We start from the raw sequence: 17,700 nt of genomic DNA, 5'->3' as shown, positions 1-17,700 counted from the left end.
TATCATTCCCAATAGTGTTTCCATACTATGGGATTGAGCATACCACACTTATTTCCATACAATGTGATTATTCAGGAAACAATTAACAATCATGCACCTTAAACAACTGAATTAGCAACCAATTGTATTAGTATTATACGATTAAATATGTCATAATTAAAAATCAATCTATAATCAATCGCGATTATTGTAATTTTAAGCAAAACATTCAAAATATATCACTATTTAAGGCTCATCCCACATAGTATTGGGAACAAGTGTTGGTAATGCAAATCCACATAGTATTAAAAACACTAATGGGATAGATGAGTTTGATATATATTTAATAAGTTAATTGATGGTTAATAGATAATCAAATTTTTAAAAGATATTTAATTATTCATATATAAAATATCGATGATTGATTGATTAAACGAACTAATTTGATATAATCGATTAATTTAATTTTAACTGAATAATAAAAACCGGGTTAGCCCAAACTCGAGCATTTTGGAATGGATGATAACCATTGCAGATTTCAATAAAACCGGGCTGTGGTGGTAGTGGCCTGGCCTCCAACCCTAAACGCAGGAAATCTCGAAAAGCCGTGAAAGTGAGAATTGAGGAATGACGAAGTATTCATGCGATACTGCATCTGAAACCTTGGAATGGATTAAAGCCATTGCAGATTTCATTAAGCCTTTCTCTTTCTTAATCAATGCTTACGTTGTCAATTTCTTCAAGGTTTGTTAAAATCTAAAATTAATTCCTTCTCCTTCTCCTTTAATATCTGTATTTATGTTATTCTATTTATTTCAGGATAGGCTATGGGAAGCTGTTGACGAAGACTGGCTTCAATGTCTTACTAACGAACCTGTTGAAAATCTTCTTCTTATTCCTTCTGGAGTTTTCCAAGTAAAACTATTTCTTTTTTTATGATTTCTGTTCATGATAGATTCGAATAATTAATGTTATCTATGTACTTTTAATGGTAGGATCATTGGCCTGCTTCGCTTAAGGAGTTCGTTCTTACTTTGAAATCTCTTGTTTATCCTCGAGAACAAGCTGACTTGAAAAAGGTTAGTTTCTCTTGGTATTTCTTTTTCAATTATTGTGAAAAAGGTTGATAGAACATAGGAATAAAAGAGATTAAAATGAAAAATCATGTTGATTTAGAAATGAGCAAATCAATAAATTGTAGCCCGCATAATTGTTGTTTATGAAAGTAGAATTTACGTTTTCTTGGAGTGCTGCAAATATGCCTTCAGTCCTTGGCTTTAGGAAGTATAAAAAAAAAGTAGCAAAATTAACCTGAAAATTCACTCATATTGACATTCATTTTCATGTTTGATCTCTCCTGCACTACTTATTAAACAAGATTATGTTTTCGTGTCTTCTTCTTCTTCCCTAGAAAAGCTTCAACCTTACTTCCTAGTTTTGTTTTACTAAGAAATATCTTTTTCCTTTTCTATCCATTTTTAAAATTTCATTTCGGAGTGCTTCTTATGCCCACCCCATTTATTAGTTCTCTTTTTCTTTTTTTCTTTTTCTTTTTCTCCAATAGAAGCTACCCGACTGAGGTCCACTTTCTCAAGTGAGTGTGTGGTAGGAGCTGTTTTTAAAGAAAATACTATAATGCTGGTTTGTTGTAGGTATTTCCCACTGGCGTACAACAGCACTGAATAGTGTTCTTGCTCAAGGGATGAATTTAAAGAAGAAACATGAGGTATCTATATTGCTCAATTTTGGAATTGCAGTCATCTCTTTTTCCATAAGCAATGATTTCTCTATGTGACATGTTCTGCACAAGAGCAGATAATATATGAGGTTACTTTATTTTTGTGGTGAACAGGTGGAAGTTTTATCTGCTATTGTTGGTTCTGTTGCAAGTTCTGTGAGAGCTGATGCAGTAATAGATGTTGGTGCTGGTCAGGTGTACATTCCTCTTTTGATTCTTCGCCTCCCGAAGTTTTTCCTTTTCTACTTTCTATTTGATGATGCTGAATTTGTGGTTGAGACCGTTTAATCGATGTTAATGGAATGGAATAAAAACTTGCCACAGCTCAGAATCTAGCAGCAAGTTGATGCAACCTAAAAGATTAATCAAAACTGATTGGCCTGTTTTATTTAATCAAATATGGACTTAATGGGTAATGCCTATATTGTACTAGGTTTATTAGAATCCTGAATGAGACTGCTTTGTGATGGGCATCACTTTTTTGTAACTATTGCGTTGCTTGTTGTTTCCGTGTTTTGGGTCAAAGAGGATAGGGACATGGGGTTGGTTCTTGATTTGCGATTTTCTCCCTTCTTTTATGTTAGCAACTTAACCATGGCCTATCACAGCTGTACCAACATTTACATGTTGGCTTTAGTCTTACTCTTGCATTTTACTGAACTGCCTGGCAATTGGCATGGTCGTACCTTTACTAGATTTTGTGACAACTATTTCGGTGATCCCAAGTATTTTATCTTTATGAACTCAAGCCTTTGACAAAGCCACTCCAAACTTGAAGTCAAGGAAAAACATCTGTCATTTCCTTTTTAAAGCCCCGTTCTTGCTCTGATGGTGATATAAGTCTCACTTAATTATTTGGCAATAGCATTTTGGTGACCTCTTTATTGCAACTCAAATACTGAGTTTCTGAGCATCGTATTACTTGACCTTTCACATCCCTAGTTTTGGACCTCCCATTAGGATATGCACCCTTTTGATGACTCCAGGGAGCAACAAAAGTGTCTGTCCTACAACCTGTTTCTCACATCAGCTAATTCTGCTTGTTAGTTGTTCTTATACACATGGGTACAAACCTACAAGGTACACAAACAGAGGCAGACAAAAATATCTATGTATGCAAGCATATTTTGTTCTCTTGCATATCTTCATATGTACCTCTAAACGCTGCTTCAATAATGTTCAGTTGACATGTATTGGAAAAAAGTTTTTGGACATTTTGAGTTTGTCATGGAATATTGGATGTTTGTTCCCTTTGTTTCTTCACAGCAACATTGTCTGCTGATAACATGGTTTTCTAGGGTTATCTTGCACAACCCCTTTGTTCCCTTATATTTTTTCATGCTGTTATTTACTTCACTTGAAATTATAGACATGGTTTTTCTATTGATTAACATGATTTTCCAGGGTTATCTTGCACAAGTCCTTGCCTTCGAGTACCAGCATTCTGTTGTTGCGATAGATGCGTGTTCCCATCATGGAAAGGTTACGAATGCTCGTGCAGAGCGAATTAAGAAGCATTACATGGCTCAGATGCGGAAACTTGGGTATGTTAGGGAGTCAACTTCCTTTATTTTTTAACATTTGTGTGGATTTCATTGTCACAATTACACTTTCAAGTTAATTGAACCTCTACTTTGACAAGCCTTACACTTGTTGACAGATTGCACATTTTTCTGTTAGATCAGGAAAAAAGAGATTAAACGTGCCCCAAACAATTACATGCAACATAATGTCTCTGGAAACATTGAAATCCTTGACCACCTTGTCGCAGCATGAAGCTGATGTTGAGCAGCCAAAATCGATTGAGCAAGATCTTGAACTTGGTTCGGCAGGCAATGGGAGTTCCTTAGTTCTGGCTGGCCTTCATGCTTGCGGAGATCTCTCAGTAACAATGCTCAAGTAAATGTCAAATTATGTTTGTAAGCTATTATTTTCCCTAGCCTTACTACTTGGATGAATGATGATAATTGTTGAAGCCATCTTAAGTCTATATATTAAAATTGTGCATTCAAATGTAATAGATTGAACATGGACACACAATATGGGTGCAAGACTACGCAGACAAAAGGACACAAGATTGCTAAAACATTAGGATACTGGTATAACAAGACATGGCAGTTAAAAATAATTTTAATAATAAAGGATAAAAATAATGTCAAATTAGGAAACATAGAACTTTTAAATTTGGAAACTTTAGGGATAGAGATGTCATTGTTGGCTGGAGCATTTGATACGGGTACTGCAGTGCTGAGACCTTGAAATTTTGACAGCAGGTGGGGCACTGCAGTGCCCTTGCTTCAAAATACTAGGGACTATTGTAGGACTGCTGCAATGCTCTGCTCCAAACTCTTGCTTTGTGTTCCATTTCACTCCCAAATGTTGCCATTTGAACCCGGTTACCTAAGTCCTCTTCACTTGAGTTGTAAGGATTTATGCGGTCACAAGTTTTCATCATTTGATCTGATTTGACTCGGTTTTAGTATCCTAAACAAAAATCAACCATTTACTTGAGTTTTTGCTCAGAATTAAAGCAACAATAATGTGAAGACTACAAAATTTAAATGGGATAAACTCAACTATAAATAAATAAAATTAAAATTAAATCTCAAGAACTTAGCTCATATTTAGCTCAAACTAAGATTAAATAACTCTCTAGAGTTATCAAGTACTTGCTTCGAGCATCTTTTTTTGGTGCTTCATAACAACCCTCAAAGAACAATGTCCACGATCATTCCCAAGTTGTGGTGGTGACAATTGCAATGAAACAAATAACATACATAGTTATTGCTCAATGTTCATTGTTTGATTGCTTTTTTCATATTCACTTTAGTTCTACAGTTGTAGTTGGTTAATGTGTCTAATTTTTATCTTTAGAAGATCAAGATACATAATGGATACCAGTTAGAGGTTATGTTTCAAACTTGTAAAATCATGTTTATAAGATTTGAACTTTAACCTAAAGAAAAATTAAAGAAGAATAGAAGACTTACCTCAACTGACATTAACCTCCAATTGTCTATTAGATTTACTTCGCTGTGTCCAAAAATGTAGTTGTCAAAACCTATGAAGCATTAACATGGACACAGGGTATGACCATGACATGACACAGTGACATTGGCTTTTTTTCAATATTTTTGAAATATATAAATATATTTTAATTATTTTAATTTTGCATATAAATGATTTTTATTTTACATTTCCTTAAAAACTCCTTATTTTTTACATTTCCTTATGTTGCATTTCAGTAATTTCATGTTGTTGATTTCTGTTTTGTGATGCAATGCTGAATTATGTTTTCAAATATTAAGAGAACCATGTCCTTGTTAATTTAGTACTTGAGCTATAGAATGTTTATGTAATTGATCAGGACTCTTTTAGAGTGTGAAGAAGTTAGGGCAGTTATTAGCATTGGCTGTTGTTACAACTTACTATCTGAAGAAGGGTTTGAAAATGCTCACATTCAATATGGTTATCCAATGAGTTGCGGTGTAAGAAGTGCTAGCTTGTCTCTTGGAAAAAGTTCTCGTGATCTTGCTTGTCAGGTATATGCCGATCTTGCTTTCCTTTTACAAGAAATATGATGCAAATGGCAAATGCATGAGAGTTATTTTTTGCCATAAGCGAAGATAACCTTAAACCAGTATAAGTTGATGTGCAGGTAAGTATGAGGAATATGGTGTACTTGTAAAAGCAGCTAAGCAAATAAAAGTTTGATATGCAGCAATCCTTTGAATTTCATAAGAAAGAATTGTAGCAATCTGCCTAATTAGAACGTTGGTGGGTTATGTTTTTTTTATTATTTATAAATGTGGGTTATGGGTTTACGGTGTATGGTTAAAAGAACAGGGTCGAGATACAAGTTGTGTTTAACTATAATGGCTTTGTGTATAATATTATTGCTTTTGGTTTATGTTTCTTGTCTTTTAAAGATAAAACAAAAAATAATGCGTTATTTGTTTAGAGTGCTGAAAGATGGAAAAGTTTAGGAAAGGATGCTGGTCTCCTCAATTTTGAGCTACATGCTTTCCGCGCTGCTTTTCAAATGGTAAAGGGTACTTGATTTTAATGTTGGGATTCATTAGTTTGCTTCCACAATGTCAACTAGTTATTCTAATTGTCAGTACTTTTGAAAGGTTTTGCATAAATATTTCCCTGAAGTTGGAACAAGTCCTTCAATTGGGCGCCAAGGGAAGGCATTGCGCCGTAAGCAGCAACGGAATATAATTGAGTCTGAACTGCGTGCTGAAGAAAGTACTTCTGATTTGCCTCAGAGGGCTTGTAATATGGACAAGGCTTGCTCTATCATACAGAGCAGAGAATCCGAAGCAGGTACCTAATGACTAATTATGTTTTAGGATAACTAGTTTGTTGCACTTTTGATACCTTCCACTACATCCTTTTCTCTCTTCTTAGCATGGTTGTGGTAATTGCCTAGTGAAGATCGTGCTTTGGGAAAATTTTCTTTTGACGTGTATTAGATTGGTTGGGAAATTTGAATTACTTATAAGATGCTGCAACTTTTCCTTGTGCTGCAGCTGACCCTTCAGGTGTAAGGTTGGATATGGATGCCTTATTCAATAAAATGTCCTTGCATGCTGGTAGTAGATGTGAAGGGACTCTGTCTTCCGATAAGTATTCGCTTTTTGAGAAATTTTGCGAGTCTGGATTATGTCGTCTTGGGCTTAAACCATCGAATGATATAAATTTCCATGACATTTGGAAGGAAGTTGAACCCTATGTTGTACGTCTCTCCAACTAATTATTTCCATGGCCACTTTAGAATTGCTTTGATAATGCATATTTCATGAGATTTTGTAAGTGTTGATTAATTGTTTGATATTGGGGATGCAGAACCTTATTGGAGTATACTGGTCACTTCGTGCTGCTTTCGGGCCTCTCTTGGAAACTCTTATTCTTCTGGATAGATTATTGTTCCTTCAGGAGCAAGGTGGTAAGCTGGAAGCAGTAATGTTACCCATTTTTGATCCAGCAATATCCCCGAGGAATGTCGCCATTATCGCCAAAAAGCTCGATGCAGGTTTGGTATCTTGTCATGGCTCAAGATAAAGGTTATATTTTGCCTTTTCTTCGTATTTCCACCAACTGGTTGAGTTTAGACTTCATTTAAAGAAAAGACTTTGCTGGTTTATGGCCTAATTATTTCCAAGAAAAAAGGTCTTTGTTTGTACCAATTAGATGAAGATTGAATATGATTTTAAAGTAATATATGTGTTCGGTTTTAAATATGGATAAGTTCACATATTTTTGCAGACAAAACTGTTTCAACCCGAGTCACTTAGAAAGAATAACATTCTGTTTACCAATGAGACCGCACTTTAAGTTCAATTGAATTATATTTTAAATATAATATTTTGTATTAATGAATAACAATTGTTATGGTTTAATTTCAAATTTATTTAGACTTATAATTAAATAATCATAATAAATTATATAAAACTTGAATTGAACTAAAACATGAAAGAAATACTTGATTTAAAAATAATTGTTCAAACTAGGATGAGCGTGGGATCCGAATTCGACGGGTTTGACCCGACTTGACCGGGTTGGTTTTTTTAAAAAAAATCGGGGTTGGATTTGGGTTTAGGGTGAAAAATATGACAACTAAAAAAGATATAATTTTACCTTATATATTTATTTATATATTTATGAATAATTATAATATACCTTTTTATATATTTTTTCTAATTAAATCACTGTTTTTATTAATAAAAAGTATTTTTATTATTTTAGGTCGGTTTGGATTTTATCTCAAAAAGTCAAATCGGGTCGGGTGGAGATATATTTTTCAGTCGGGTGAAGGATATAAAATTTTTGGGTTGGATTGGCGGAAATCTACCCAAACCCGACCTATGATCATACTTAGTTCAAACTATATTTCAGGGGTCAGGAAATGCTTTGCAATGGAATGGAAAAGTGATTTTGAACTTTTGTAATATAAAATTCTCTTTGAGTGAAATTATAATTTTATCCTTGAATATTATATTTTCAATTTACAATATAATATTTGCAAGGGATAGTTTATCTTTTTAAAATCACTTTAATATCAATCTTAAATTGTTAAATTGTATTTTTAAAACACTTTTAAAGTAATTTTTTACAGTACTTTATAAAATTAATACCTAATTGGATTTTAGGTGCCTAAAGAATTGTTCCCTAAAAATAGGTGTTAAACGTTACACATTTATGTACCTACGTCGTAATGTCTGTTAAAAAATTCTTAAGTTACATATTATGTTTATATTTTTTAGAGAAGAGAATAAAAATACTTATTTTTAGGGAAAAAAAACTCAATTCTTTAATAAAAAATTTATAATACCTTAATTCCCTTTTATCCTACTGTTCAACAGCGTTAATGATCACTTTTGATATCGATAAATTTATCTTATCATCTTCTATCATTATATCAATTTAGATTTTTTTTTTAAAACAAAAATTCTATAAAAGTCATGTTTTTCTCTAAAAAATGCATGAAATTTGGATGAAAAATAGAATCTCATTTGGATGTAAATAAATTTTATTTTAAAAAAAGGATGAGGTTAATCGGTTAAATCATCCCTTCTTCACCTTTCCATCCAAATAGCCTGGGGGACGTACAGTCTCCGTTTGGGTAAGCAAAACATCGGGTTATCCACTAAATTGTGTTTTCTAACCATTCAATGAGTTGGTTTAGTATTTGATTTACTCTAGTCGAGTTAAAATTTTGAGTTAGTAAATTAATAAGACATATTTTATAACTTAAATTTTTTGAATCGAGTCGAATTATTTGAGTTTCTGTTTAAATTTAATTGTAAATATTTATAATATTATGATACTAATTGATTTTAATTTAAACAATTTTCTATCACCATATATGATATACATATAGGGTTCTTCATATTTTTTTAATGCGATAGACATACATCATACAAAGTTAAGATAATTAACTCAAAATTAAAAATTAATCCATTAATTACTAAAAATTTCGATTTATTTAAGTCTTATTTTATAACTCAAATTTATTCATTTATTTTTAAATCAAATTGAATCAATTTTTTTAACATCAAAATAAATCAAAATGTTTAAACTTTTCAAATCAAATTGAATCTTGAAATGTTACTACATTATAATATAAAAAATAAAAAATCTAAATACTCTTTTTCTACTCCATCGACTTAACAAAACAACACATTATATATATATTTTGAATCGAAAGGAGTCTAAAAGAAGGTATTAGGCATGTCCAGGACGGACCTTTGATGTCCCGACTAAGTAAAGCATTGAGGGAGAAATCAAATAGATTCAATCGACCAGCACCATCGCCTTCCTGTTTTGTCATGTAGTCCGCAGTCCTGTTCACCTCACGTCGGATAAGCTTTACGTTGACAAACCAAGTTTTATTAATAAGAACAGTAATGTCACACACCAAGGAATATGGGCTGTCCATATCGGCGTATTGGATCAAGTGAGAAGTATTTGAGCTGTCCATTTGGAGTTGAATTTTCTCATAGCCGTTTGCCCATGCCAACTTTAAACCTTCGAGCCTCCCGCCCCCATGCTCCACTTCCATGAGAAAAGTACCTTCATGGTCAACTTTATAAAACAACACATTCATTAAAATTTGAGACACCATGATCACCATAAAATTAGGACAAGAAAGCAACAATTTTCCTTAATAACAAGTGTAGAACAACACCTGGAGTTTGTTTAGTAAATTAAAACAAGGGTAAAATACACAAACGGTCCCCTGATTATAAGATATTTACTTTATTGAGTTCATTGATTATTAAAAGTTACAAAATGATCATCTGATTATAAGATATTGTATTGTTGAGTCTCCCAACTATTAAAAGCTACCAAAATGATCACCCAACTATTCATATATCCTAAACTCGTCATTTTTCGTTAAAAAATTGTAACCGTTTGAGATTGACGTTAACTTATTTATTAGGATATGATAAAATTTGATCACAAAATTGTTTTAGCTATATTTTGTGGAATGAATCTCGGTTTACATTATGTCGTCGAGCCAGTATTGAAATATTATGATGGAGAGTTAGTGTTTGAAAGCAACGACAGTGCCATTAGATATCATTAAAATATAATTTTATCATACCTCAGTCTACAAGTTAACGTCCAACTTAGAAAGAACGTTTTTAATGAAAAAGGATAATTTTAGAACATATGAATAGTCAAATGACAATTTTTCTAACTTTTAATAGTCAAGAGACTCAACAAAAAACATCTTATAGGCGGGAGATCATTTTGTAACTTTTAATAATTAGAGGACTCAACAAAATAACATTCTATAGTCATGGATCATTTGTGTAGCTTACCCTAAAACAAATAAAATGAATAAAGAAGAGAGGAATAGTACCTGCTAAGTACGTCCTACCTGTACCCCCACTCATTCATCATTGCCTTTCTATGGGTATCCTTTCTTTCTTTCTCTAACCTCTTCCCTATATAAATTCCATTTCCCTTCTTTCAATCAAACACCCAAACACAAACAAACCATTGCAGCTACGTTTTATTACACTCAGAATTTCTTTGCAATGAAGCAACTCATCCGCCGTCTCTCCCGCGTCGCCGACGTCTCCGCCCAGTACAACCTCATCCGCTCCACGCCTCCACCTGAATCCTTTCGTGTCGCTGTTAAGAAGCAGGCGCCGCGGTCGGTCACCCAGGGCCACGTCCCGGTTTACGTCGGGGAAGAGATGGAGCGGTTCGTTGTTAACGCGGAGCTGCTCAACCACCCGGTTTTCGTCGGGTTGCTTAACAAGTCGGCTCAGGAGTACGGGTATGAGCAAAAAGGGGTGCTGCATATTCCCTGTCGCGTGCTCGTTTTTGAAAGGGTTATGGAAGCATTGAGACTAGGGGTTGAATCAAGTGACCTCCAGGATCTCCTTCGTTCTTTCTCCGACGATTTCTAGGCAGAGAAACATGAGCATACGAGGTCTGTTTTTTTTAGGTTTTCCCCCCATGTAAATAGATGATGTTAAAGGAAAATGGAAGAAATGTAGGGCTCTTTTAAGCGTGGTCCTTCAAATGTAAGGAGAACTGAAAAGAAATTGAGGATAAACTCATTTTTTTTGCCATATATTTTCTTTTTTCATAATTCTCTTTTGTCAGATTTTGTTTTCTGTTTGGCAGTTAAGAAAACCACGCTTCAAAGGAAAGTGTGAAAAATAGAAACAAGTTTGAGATTCTGATGTGTAAAGGCAATTCTAAAGTGCTGTATTTTCTCTGTTTTTTTTTCCATGAAAATTTTAAAATACAATTTTCCACATAAATTGATTATAATAAAAAAATCTTACTAAGAGTTTAATTTTTTAACTTGTATCTAGTGATTTTTAAAGTTAGACGGGTTATAACTTGTAAATATTATTTTTTTCGTAATATTTTTAATTAAGCAATAATAACATTCTAAGTTTAAATTGTTAAGATCCCGTAAGTTAGAGCTACCATTTTTTGGGGTGAAAATTGAACCAACTTTTTGAAATTTGGATTTCTTTCTTAAACTTTCTCGATGTCCAAACAAAAGGTGGGAAGAATGAGTGTGTGTCAGGGGCAGATCTATAATTTGGTGGAAAATTAGGTGGCTGTTTTTCTGCTTCCGATGTTATAGGTGGCGGTGGGAGGGGTACTTCGGGAAGGTATGAAATTTGGGATACAGGCATCGCTGATAAAGCTGTTTAAGTTGGGATAGATTAAAGATGTTATCTACATATATATTATATTTAAAAAGTCTGATTAAATTTAATGTTATTGATTAATAATTATTAATTTATTTAAGAATATAATCTATAGCACGAATCAAGGTGATATTAGTGGCTAACATTTGTTATTATCTTTGAAGTTTTAGATTCGACACTGTATATTAACAAATATTACATTTCAAAGCAAACATCTTTTTGTTCATTCAAATCATTTAATATATCTTGATATTTTTCCCATTTCATTGCACATGCAATCCCTCTCTTTAATTTACAGATGCATTTTGTGAATATCTTTGAGGGCTGTGATAAAGGTTTTCAAAATTTTAGGGTTATTTTAAAATTTATGTGTGTTTTTTTTAAAGATATATAAATTTATTTTTAAAATTTTATATAAAATTTTTAAAATTATCATATTGTGACACATGTCACTTAACGGATAAAACTAAGGGTCTGTCACAGCTTGACCCGTTTTGAGTAACAGAATGAAACATTAGACATCAAATTGAAACGAAATAAACAATATATTAAACAGAAAAAACGGGCATAGGTTCACTTTTTTGTATATTTAAGCATTTGTTCTTTTAAGTCTGAAATGCTTTGGGTTGTTTTCCTTTGTTTAATAATTTTTTAATATAAAAATAGTAGGAATTTTTGTCTTATCTAATGCCAATAATAATGTTATTTTTTTGAAAGTGATTTTAAGAATGCATTTGTTTCCGCCCTCTTCAAGTATTTGGATGCTTAATTATCTTTATTTTGTATTAATTAATATTTTGGATCATAAGAAATTATTCTTTTTATCGTGATAATTACTTACAGTTACCCTAAATATATTATGTTCGAGCCGTCATAAAACTTATTCTTTTCATACCAACGTTAAAGCATTTATTTGCGTTGATAGAATTTTCTTTCACCGTTGATAACAAGTGTTTATTCTATAGTATTCTCGGTCTGTGTGATATTATTTATAGAGTGAATGGATTAATTCTTCTTCAAAATCATTTTAAATTTAACTTTTTTTAATCATGTCCGTTAAATGATTAGCAAATGATGTGCAACTTTTAATTTCTGATTAATAATAAATTTAGTTTACATATTAATTAATTAAATACCAATTTAAACAAGTCTTAATTTTTATATATTATATTAAATTAGTTATAATTATTTAAAAATTATAAAAATAAACTTGAATCTTTTTAGATTTTTTATTCATTAATGATGACTTTGATGTTCTTCAACTTCCGTCGTCGTCTTCGAATGTCAAAATTCTCAATACATTGTTACGTATTATAGTATTAAATTTAAATCATTTATTTACTATTATTTTATTTAAATTTAACTTCTCAATTTTTTTTTTCTAAAAAAAATCTAATGGTTGTTTGAGATCAATAACAATACATAAAGTTGATTTTCATCAGTTACATGTGATTTGGGGTTTTCTTCTAAAATTAATAAGGCAAGTATATATATAGTATATTGACCGGTGAGGCAATTACAATCTCAGATGAACTCGTCTTCCTCAAATTGTGCTGCAAAACAAGGCATCATATTAGGGAAAACGTAAAGAAAATAACCTCTAATGTTCTTATGCCAACAACTTTTTGGATCAATTTTTGAAGGAGGCGTGTCAACATGTTTTAATCAAGCTTTCGTGTTCAGCTTCCTCAATGAAACCAGGAATGTTACTTTTTGTAGGAAATATATTTATAACATCATATAAATTATAACACGTTAATAATTTAGATTATATATAATTTTAGCATATATATATATATATATATTTATGTATGATGATGATAGTAAGTAGTTCTCATCGGTCGAGTGAGGAGCAAGAGAGACGTTGGAGGAGTAGTAGTTAGGGATGGGCATAGGTCGGGTTTTTGGTCCACCCGTCCCGATTCGAGAATAAGCAGTCCTCCACCCGAGACTCGACCCTACATGACCAAAACAAGTTTTCACCCGACCCGAAATAATAAAAAATTATTTTTATTCAATAAAAATAGTGACTTAATTGAAAAAAATAATATGTAGTGAGATATTATTGTAATTATTCCTAAATATATAAGGTAAAATTATATATTTTTTCGAGTCATGTATTTTTCATCCTAAACCCGAACCCAACTTGACCCGAACCTTATCTTAAAAAAACCCCTACCCGACCCTGATTTTTTTTTTTAAATCTGACCCGATCCCATATCCATCCCTAGTAGTAGTGGTAGAAATCCTTGAATTTTTCTCTTTCGGTTTTCTAAGATCCCACAATGCTAAGATCAGATATCAACGTTTTCTTCCTCTACGAAACAAAAAAGCGTCATTATCACCAACAACTTCAGATCATATCAATTGATTGAGGTGCTTAACCAACCAAAATTTATATCCTCCCTCCGTGCTTAATGCTCTTTTTTAGATATACATAATTAAACCAATAATAAAACTTTAAATTCCATCATTTTGATGGCTGAATTATGTATATATATAAAAACATAAACGTCGACCTATTTTTTATGGGATTCATTTAGTTCCGAAATTATTTTTTGAGCCAGAATTAAATTATATTTTTTAATGATTGAAGTATAATTTTAATTTTGTTTGAGCTTATTATTAAGTATTTTTTAATAAAATTACTTTTTCATTTTTTTTTATAAATTAATAAAAATTGAAATATTAAAAGTGTTTATAAAATATAATAAACATTTTCTTTAATGCTCATTTCTAACCAATCTGAATATATTATTGCTTCTTGAAATATATCTAATGTAATTAATTTTACATTAAAATAATGTTAAAATTCAGATTCACATACTATCATTCACACGAGAATAAAATAATGAATGTATCTTAAGTTAAAATGAAATACAAATATTGAGCAGTTGTCTCCATATCAGAGCTTCATGATAGATATACGTTAAAGCTGTAACCAGCTTTTTCCTTCATCTTTTTTTAATATTTAAAGTTAAATTTATAATTCCACCACACACCGTAAGCTCTTTCAACCCGAATCTTCCACCTCTCTCTTATTTAAATATGTTTTCCTCCTCTTTTTTGGTTTTTATTTACCGAAAATTAGTATTATAAATATTGAAAATATAAATCATAAATCAGATGTAATACGATGAAGCATTGAAAATGGTTGGTGGGGGTAGATGATTATATAAATAATTGATATATACGCTGTCATTCACAGTATCAAGACTTGTCCCAATATGCAAAAATCTTATACACAATCTCTTTACCAAACACAAATAACATTTTCTTTCTTTAATCAAATATAAATTGGACCTTTCCGGTAGGGTTAGGTTAGTCACATGCTCGTGCCAAACTCCAAATCTTTGCTTTGTTTGTTCAAACATACATCAAACATATTTATGAATTGATTTTGTTTAAATATTTTTATAAGGATTATTTCCTATGTCATGGCTCAAAATTTAAATCGTTTCTAAAATTTAAAATGTTATAACCGAATCCTTAAAATCTTAACGTTCATCGAATCTAATTTAAGTCATGGTTGTTACCTCATAGGTTGTACCTCTCCGCCTAAATCAAAAGGGATGAACTGTTAACAGGTTGCGAGACAAACTTATTTCTATCAATACTCGGGGCAATGAATGTGAACGAGTCTTACGACCGAGAGAATCAGTCGAGTTTTATCCCAAAATCAAAATAGTCATCATCACCTTTCATTTTCTTCCTAAAATCTACTCAAATGCGCCTAACTTCTTTGGACAATCCATTGAAGAGGGTTATAAAAGCATATGACGAGGAGAATAATATGAGAGGGGACAGCGCAAGCGACACCGCCTGTCCTTCTCACCGAGATCACTCTTCCCATGACCTTCCCAACTTGGACTCAGCACATCTCGGCCAACCCAAAGATCCGAGCATATGAACGAAGAGCCTGTGTTGCTACAAAGCATGTCCTCCAAGAAACGGCGGATGCTACCGCTATAGAAGTCCATCATTATGATGACTTCTCGATCAAGGGCATCGTCGGAGGATCAATAGAGTATACAAGGGAACATACTCGACATTTTAAAACAAATATACAATATATGAAAAATATAATATTTTACAAAACGAAGCCCCTTGGTTAAAATCAAATACATAAATGAAATATTATAACTTGTCTCAGATTCAAATCATAATCTCTCAACGCACACTAAATCTTCATCATTATACTCTGTTGAGACTCCTCTTATGATCTCATTAATCCTATTAAATATTCTAAATTTTAATTAAACCCTCATTTAAAAAAAATCTTATTGAACCCCTCAAATTTTGAAAATTTTATTTAGGCCGTTAATTACATATTTTCTTGAAGTTGATGAACCAAAACTTGTTGTAGATGATCATAATGGATCTCACCAATGCAAAAGGGCTGTTTATGAACGAACGAATGAGAAAATAAGCTGAGCTCGCCTGTCATTAAAACGTTCTTCCATGCAACATTTCTAGATTCTTTAAAGATTGTTTTGAATAAAAGCATTAAAAAGTTGTAAAAAAAATTAAAAAAATATATATATATATATATAAAGAAATCGACCCTGATAAACATGATTCGATCGATGTTGAATTATTTATGATTACCGCTAACATTTTAGGGTCATGCACTAAAAATATATTGTTAGATCTAAATATAAAGAATAGTTTGTTTCCAACAGATTTTTTTTTTAAAAAAGATCATTGCATATATAATTTTGATTTGATATCTTTGGAACAAATAAAATTGTTGTATTTGAACAAGTAAATGATAAGGTCCGTGGACCAGATTTTAATTCAACAGCAATAGTGCTCGTTCCTAAAACAAGATCAAAGAATTTACGCCCATTTCCCCATCTATTACTTTGTACAAATATAGTTCAAAGGTTCTACTGAAAAGAAAACCAAATTCCTTCCCCACTTAATTACTACTACTTAAAGTCCATTCATCCACCAACAATCAGTTAACTTAGTATGATGAAATACTAAATTTTTAAATAAAATAAAGGATTTAAACCCTAATGCTTATCAATGGAGCAAATTAAATTAAGAGGTCACCTCATGATAGGCCTATGTAAAATAATAATATTTTTATTAATCATAAATAATTTGATTTTATGCATCTGTCTATTTAATAATAGATGTATAAATATATGATATCGTAAACCAGTTTAAATCAAGTAACTGAGAATAATATTTGTTAAACAATAGATTATTCAGAATTCATTAAGTAATAATTACTTTAAATTATTAAAAAGTGTTTATTTATTTATTTGACCTGAGAATCAACTAATTACTGGTGAACAAATTTATGGGACGTGACGCCATGCTCTTAATTTTATTAGATTTTATAGGATCGGTTTTTTTATTGAATTCAAATTGAATCGAGCTATATTTAAATTTAGGTTTATTAAAAGAAAATTTGATCTAATTTAGATAAATATATAATTGTTCTCTATCTATTTAGGGATAATCTTTATAATATCATTCTCTCTATATATTTTTTGTATAGTGTAAAACATATTCTTAACATTTAATTAAATAGTTATTTTGACTTTTAATATTTTGGAGTATTTTAACCAATAACATTTTATTTTAAGAAAAATTGACCCCATGATTGGATAAAAATCTTTAGTTGACTAATAGACAACGCTTGTCGCTGACGTGAGACTACCACATCACCATTTTCAACAAATATCATGTGTCGTGTTATCACTTTCAACATGAGTCATGTATCGCTCGTCACTTTCGACATGTAATATATTTCATGTCATCACTTTTTGACACTTGATATGTGTCATGTCATTATTTTTGACATACGATATGTACATTGTCATCATTTTCAACATGGGATATGTAACACATCATCACTTTTAACAAGTGACATTTATTACATCATCACTTTCGACACGTGATATGTATCACATCAGCAACATGTATTAACCCCTAACCAACTAAAATATTTCATCCAATCAGTGGATATTTTATCCCAAAATAGAACATTGAGGTCTAAACGCTTAAAAAAAGAATAAAAATCAAAGTGACTATCTATTAAATGTTAAGAATAAATTTTGACACTATACAACTAGATCATATTTTATTGAATAAAAGTGAAACTCTTTTATTATATGTGTCTGATCAAGTCAAGTGAACACAAATTTTCGAATCGTATTTGGAAAGGAGTAAAATCTTTCTAAACCAACTCGAGTCATGATTATCGCTATTCCATATGCATGGCGTCATGGCAACGTATTAATTCCTAGGAGTTACAATACGACACGAACCTTGCTT

At 31.6% G+C, this 17,700-nt stretch overlaps 2 protein-coding genes across 3 annotated transcripts; both read left to right on the top strand.

Annotated features, from left to right (window-relative positions):
- Nucleotides 1-470: 470 nt before the first annotated feature.
- Nucleotides 471-6,847, top strand: LOC120133766 (protein RRNAD1). 2 transcript variants are annotated; one of them, XM_039150283.1, is made up of 12 exons: nt 471-723; nt 799-894; nt 975-1,062; nt 1,632-1,705; nt 1,832-1,912; nt 3,122-3,261; nt 3,398-3,616; nt 5,085-5,259; nt 5,679-5,762; nt 5,851-6,046; nt 6,253-6,458; nt 6,569-6,847. In XM_039150283.1, the coding sequence occupies exons 1-12, from the start codon at nt 607-609 to the stop codon at nt 6,782-6,784; spliced, it is 1,692 nt and encodes a 563-aa protein (XP_039006214.1). In that variant the 5' UTR covers nt 471-606; the 3' UTR covers nt 6,785-6,847. The 2 variants fall into 2 exon arrangements, with proteins under 2 accessions (XP_039006214.1, XP_039006213.1); XM_039150282.1 differs by lacking the exons at nt 1,632-1,705; nt 1,832-1,912 and having other exon boundaries at nt 975-1,058.
- Nucleotides 6,848-10,200: 3,353 nt separating this feature from the next.
- LOC120133776 (auxin-responsive protein SAUR71-like) lies at nt 10,201-10,723 on the top strand. Its single transcript, XM_039150294.1, has one exon. The coding sequence runs from the start codon at nt 10,270-10,272 to the stop codon at nt 10,645-10,647; it is 378 nt and encodes a 125-aa protein (XP_039006225.1). The 5' UTR covers nt 10,201-10,269; the 3' UTR covers nt 10,648-10,723.
- Nucleotides 10,724-17,700: the final 6,977 nt, after the last annotated feature.

Source organism: Hibiscus syriacus, unplaced genomic scaffold, assembly GCF_006381635.1.
Source record: "Hibiscus syriacus cultivar Baekdansim isolate YM2019G1 unplaced genomic scaffold, ASM638163v2 tig00110596_pilon, whole genome shotgun sequence".
In the NCBI taxonomy this organism is placed as follows: domain Eukaryota; kingdom Viridiplantae; phylum Streptophyta; class Magnoliopsida; order Malvales; family Malvaceae; genus Hibiscus; species Hibiscus syriacus.
Note: the sequence above shows the minus strand (reverse complement) of the source record. Positions and strands in the feature narration are given on the sequence as shown.